This window comes from Cibotium barometz, chromosome 1 (assembly GCF_041138505.1).
Source record: "Cibotium barometz isolate CiBa-2024 chromosome 1, ASM4113850v1, whole genome shotgun sequence".
Classification (NCBI taxonomy): Eukaryota; Viridiplantae; Streptophyta; class Polypodiopsida; order Cyatheales; family Cibotiaceae; genus Cibotium; species Cibotium barometz.
This window is the reverse complement of record NC_141046.1, coordinates 59,068,189-59,074,188: the sequence shown is the minus strand read 5'-3', so window position 1 is coordinate 59,074,188 and position 6,000 is coordinate 59,068,189. Positions and strand designations below refer to the sequence as shown.

Genomic DNA, 6,000 nt, shown 5'->3' with positions numbered 1-6,000 from the left:
ACTTTCACAATTTAAGCCTCATCATGGATTAAGCCATCTCTCACACATTAACCTTTTCCAATAATCTTCAATAGCCATTATATATATGTTAGCTTATTGCTTACTATTCTTTTGGCTAAATTAATGTTGCAACTGCTCCATGAGTATATATCCATACTCATGCACTGGATAACATTTGCATTGAAGCTTCACCATCGACATCTTCTAAGTACATCTTTGGATGGGGGGCCATGGTGGGCGAAAGCCTGGTCAATGGTACAACCCATCGCTTGGAATTTTCCTTCAAATTACAAACCTCTCTAAACGACACCAACATCTTCACAAATCAATGATCTTCAATCCTTATTGAAGATATCTATATTAGTCTCGCAAGTCGACATAAATTTTTCAATCCTCACCAACAAATGGCTACTTCAACACATAGTAGTTCAATAAGAGTCTATATGACTCAATTCTTATACTTCATGTAAATCTGCTTCATAAGAGCACTTAAATATACATAAAAACATAAAAAGCACATGGGCAAAAGAAGATAGGAACATGTCCTTCTCAACAACATTTGACAAGAATTCTGCAACATAAAGGGACATCATCAAAAGCTAATAATGATGAATGTCGCTTCAATGAATCAAATGAGGAACTGAGAATCACCATCTCGTTTTGATGATTAAGTCTACGTTCCTCATGAATCCTTCCCTCTCTTCTCTCCCATTATTAACATCTCTTAGTGTCCCTACTAACAAAAATCACGTGTAACCTTGCTGATGATTGCCAAAAACAAATTGAGCAAAAAAAAAAGGGCTCACACAAATATAAAAATGCAATCCTTCACAAAAAACCCCACCCCCCACCCCGTTAGGAATTCACAATACACCACTAACCTATTCATTCATTAACTAGCTTTTCTTATTCCTTCCGGAGGAACAAAGACCATTGAACATCATCAAGGCCATCGACAAATCTTGTTCATTCTCCCCACACAAAGGTCTTTAACACGATCACGCGGACGCGATCGCCATCAGGAAGGGGAGAATGTTAATCCAATTCTAGGATTAACAAGAGCTACTACCATTATCTTACATCAAGGAGTCACGATAGATACACCAAAGGGTTATACATTCAAGATATGAAGCAATAGTGTCCAAAGCTATAACTTGGACGGGCGCCCGTAATGGTGTGATGGAGTATTTATGGCAATTCCCACTTCAAGAGCGTGTGGTAGCAATTTAGGATGAAGTCCTAAGTGATATGCTTCATGGATAAATTATGAGAGTAGTCATTGTAATAGCATTAGGCCTCTTATGAGCCTAAAGTGCCCGGTCGGCCACAGTTTAAGTGAGTGTGAACACTTATGGCCATGTATATAAGTGAACTTCTCTCATAATACAATATACTCTCCCATTGTGCAATTGAGTCTTGCTCTTGCTAATCCTCTTGCTAATCTCTCTCCCTAATGCATGCTAGTGAGTGTGTGTGAGTGAAGTGAGGTGAGAGGAGGGACGAGTACCCATAGTGCAACGCGACGGTGTGACAACGCTCGCGGGAGGCACGGTGGAATTGCTTCTCAAGGAGTTGTAGAGCTTGGAGACTTCAAGGGTTATGAGCATTGGAAAGATCCTCACAACAGTTGCGTTTCACCAGGTAATCTCTTTTTGGATGTGTTTCAAGGAGGGTTAGGGTGAGCCATAACAACATCCGACTAAACTTTTGATTGATGTGAATTTTTTGTTTGTTATTTTTTGAGGTATTTTTATTTTGCTGAGTTGTCTACATTTGATTGTCTATTTAATGCCCAATTTCCAAGAATGTGAATTTTGAATTTAAAAGGCTTGATTATGATCTAGAGGTCATGACTCACCATGTTGAAACCCTATGCATTCAAGAGTTTTTTTTTTTGGGTTTGAAAAGATTGGAATTAATTATATAGGAAAATAGAAGAAAAGAAACAATACATAACGCTTGCTTTTCATAAGAAGAAGCTTAACTTCAAGGTCCGTTTTCTAGATCTTGAAGTTAAGCTTCTTCGTATGAAAAGCGTTATGTATTGTTTCTTTTCTTTTGTTTTCCTGGCATTCAAGAGTATTAAAACACCTATGTGATCCTATTTACAAATTTTTGTAATTTTGATTTACCTTTCTGCTAGATTTTGAGACGAGTAAAATAAAATCTTAACTCATTTTTCCACTTTTTGAATACAAAACCCTCTTATGTGTGTAGAGTTTTTTTTTTGGTTAAAGTCCCTTTGTCTAACGTTTATGTGCTAAAGGCAGCAAGTCCATCTCTGCTATTAGAGATCGTTCCAAAATCAGAGGGTTCGAAAAAAACCTAGGTTCCATGTGCCCACCGGCCAATAGAGATCAGAGGCGTAACCTAAGGCAGCAAGTTCCAAAATCAAAGGGTTCATTGACCAACGTGCCGTTAACTGGAAACGAACAAACAGGACAGTTCAAAAAAAGCACCACCAGGGCGTATGGCGGATTGTGCAGGCCTGCACAGAAATAGAAGCCCGTGTTTAGTCTAGGGTTTCTTCAGGTTAGCACCATCGAGGGTTTTCGCTCCGTTCTTACTATGCAGCTAGGCGATGGCGGACTCTGCAGGCCTGGCACACTAGAGGGTTTCTGCAGAAACAACAACTAGCTTTTCTGCACTGATATTTTCTGAGGCGCAGCTAGGGTAGATTATTCAGGCCAGGCTTGCCTATTTTTGCCTACAAGGTTTCCGCAGGCTTGCGCAGAGCAGTAGCTAGGGTTTTTGAAGGTCTGAAGCAAGGGTATTTCCAAGGATTTCTGCTTTGCTTTCTGTTCTGCTCGTCCGATTTCGAGTGGATCTCCTGCTTGCCAGCGCCATGGTTACCATCCCTTACTTCGCAGCTCTCACCACTTACTTCAGCTACGGGCTTCTCTTCGTCTTCGGCCACCTGCGCGACTTTTTTCGAAGACTCTTTCGCACAGATGATACCACTCCGCAGGTAACTCTCTTTCCGTGTGAAACGAGAGCAGATCTGAGAACCCTTGTTCTCTACAATGCTGTCTTGTTGCTCATTTAGGTAAAGGTTTTCTTTTCCCTGCACCTTTTTGAAGAAATTTTAGCTGTTCTGGTCTATAATTAGCGGGCTAATATGGCACATTCATCGCACCAAACTGATCTTATTTTACTTTCTTTTGCTTTTTTTAATGTAATTGTATTCATATTTGCACTTCACTTGTTTGTAGTTGATCCGTAGATGGTGTTTTTTTTTGGATTTTCTAAAATGTGTAACATGCTCAATAGTGGCACTAAGCTTACTTTCCTTCACATGTTTTTTGTTTTTCTTACATGTGTTTTTTTTCCCCCCAAAATTGATGGGGATCTTCTAAATTGGGAAAGGATTGATTTCTGATCTCTCAAACTTTAGTAACAGACGAAAGATTTTTGTCTCAGCAGGGCTACGCTCCTCTTTGCCGTGACTTTGAAGACTTTTACACACGGAGACTATATCATCGGATTCAGGTACATGCTATACTCTAGAATTGGGTGAGAGTGATCAATTAGTGTTGGTGTTTAGCACACTCAGTACTATTTAGCGTTAGGGTTTAGCACAGGGATTAGCCCATGTTGTGAGCCCTAATATACAGGCCCCAGGGACTGAAGACGCTATGGGTGCCTAATACAGGTAGTAATAAGCTGCCTACCACGGTTCGTTGTAACTCAGCTCTTAGCAACTCCTTGGATGGTGACAGAGGGTGCCATCTACATACTAATTGATGATCCCTATAGGTGTACGGCAGGCATGGCTTTCACTACCTTATGCAGACCCAGCCCTATTGTGCGTGGACTGACCCTATTTGTGGTGTAGTTGGTGGTTTGTGATGTCCTGCCAGAGCCAATTTTTATATGCGCTGCTCTTGGCGTGGGGGTTGTAAGTTGTAGAGGCATGCTGCATTTGTGAATGCCATATTTCCCATCCAAGGGTATGTTTGAAGTTTCTTCTTGTAGACTGGCTAAGTCTACCTCTTAAAGATTAGTGGTGCCTTATGATTGAGGCAGAGCTAAGTGTTGAGAAGGATGCTTCATGATGGTCCATATGTGCATGCAGATATCATACAAGCTGCATGCTTGACCTTGGTAGCTGCAGTGTGAGGGTTTATAACTATCTTATATAGGCATGATACAGGATTCTATAGTGAGACCATTGTGACCAAGAGTAGGAAGACTTCTATGAAATTTTGTGGTAACCTTTATGTTGAACTCTATCCTGAAGCTGTGGCCGAGCATCAACGTGAAGGTCATGTGACCATGTAGTTGTTTTCACAGCTACATACAACCACACACGCACAATTATATACATACATGCATACGTATACATAGACACAGACATACACATACATAGATACATATGTATGTATGTATGTACATACATTCATGCATCAATTAGTGCATATGTTCATCCATGCATGCAATGTGCATACATCCATGCATGCATACATGGATGTATGCATCGATTAGTCATCCATGCATGCGATGTGCATACATACATACCTATGTACATGCATGCACGCATACATACATTCTATTTCTTTATTATGTCAAGGGTTAAGTCACAGTCATACAAGGTTCTTTTTAGCTGTATGTTTGGGCTGCCTTCCTGGTGTCCTTATAGTTGCGTCACAGACCATTTGAATAATAGTTTGTTGGTGCTTGTGAACAGTAGAGTTAGTTTGCTTTATTTGAGATGAAAGTAAGCAGTCAACAGCCAATCTTCTAGTGTAGAGAGCAGCTGAAAAGAAAGTGATTTGATGGTGATCAACTTGTACTGTTGTATGTGTTCAGGATTGTTTCAATCGACCCATTGCAAGTGCACCAAATGCATGGATTGATGTGGTGGAACGTTGCTCGAATGACAACAACAAGACCTTATTGTAGGTGATTGTGTCAAGGATTTGGAAGGAAGTACAAACTTTGCTTAGGTTTAACACTTGAAAATATGATCTATGAATTTGCATGGATTTGGTTATTGCTTGCTATGGTCATATATATATATATATATGTATGTATGTATGTATGTATATGTGTATGTGTATGTGTATGTGTATGTGTATGTGTATGTGTATATATACCTATATCTATATCTATAGACCATATGATTTTTTCTTGGTCACTTAGTGCAAGAAAAATCCTCACATTTGTCAAGAGTACAACATCTCAAGGTTTATAAACGTAATTGATCCAAACAAGCGTCTAGAACACCAAAAATGTGCCACCAAAAAAAGGGAAAGGTTATTTTGGGGATGGGTGGAGGCCAAAATATGTTTCCACTTTAGAAATGTTCCCTTACTAGGAATACTATGATGGTGGGCATTCCCAAGGGTAAGAAAACTTTTTCACGCAAATCTTTTCGACCAAAATTTGTGTCAATGGCTTAAAAAAGTCTCTTCTTTTGCTATGCATCACCTTAATGTCTCTCCACGTCTCGAGCTAAGTGTAAAGGCCAACCCAAAATTTGTCCTAAACATAGTTGAAAACATGGTTACTACAAAACCAAATCATGAGGTGGTACGTTCCAACCATGATTGACATCCATTGATCTTCCCCAAGCCAAGGCTAGGGCTCTTGCACAATCCCATAGGCCCATGTCTAACTATGGCGTCCTATACCATCGAAGCTTGCTTGAAGGCCTTCGACATGCCAACCTACGTACTTGCCATGTACATGGCATGAGCATGATTGCTCTCTTAGTCCAAGCTAGACTGACGGTGGTGCATCCATATATCTGTCTCTCATAATAGCCTAAGCGCTCACTTATATAGTGATAACTACGCTATAAATAGCTAACTTGCTATTAACAACCATTAAGTGTGTTTTATCAATCCAAGAATCCTAGCCAAGTATTTGCCAGATTCTGCCTGCTAATCTCTAATATTGGGATCCCCTTACTCCACTAGATTAGGTTTCTAATTCTTAGATCAGTCACTTACCATCTTCAAACTTCAAGCATTCACTCTTAAATGAAATTAGAGAAGC

General features: G+C 39.9%; 1 protein-coding gene across 2 annotated transcripts in view; it reads left to right on the top strand.

Annotated features, from left to right (window-relative positions):
• Positions 1 to 2,241: 2,241 nt before the first annotated feature.
• Positions 2,242 to 6,000, top strand: part of LOC147642241 (long chain base biosynthesis protein 2d-like) — a 45,914-nt gene continuing 42,155 nt past the window's right edge. Inside the window, exons 1-3 of one of the 2 annotated variants that reach the window (XM_086804350.1) lie at positions 2,242 to 2,968; positions 3,424 to 3,489; positions 4,810 to 4,898. In XM_086804350.1, coding sequence (XP_086660476.1) covers positions 2,846 to 2,968; positions 3,424 to 3,489; positions 4,810 to 4,898 — 278 coding nt within the window. In that variant the 5' untranslated portion in view covers positions 2,242 to 2,845. Of the gene's footprint in view, positions 2,969 to 3,420; positions 3,490 to 4,809; positions 4,899 to 6,000 lie in introns of both variants that reach the window. The other variant, XM_086804345.1, reaches the window with a different exon arrangement.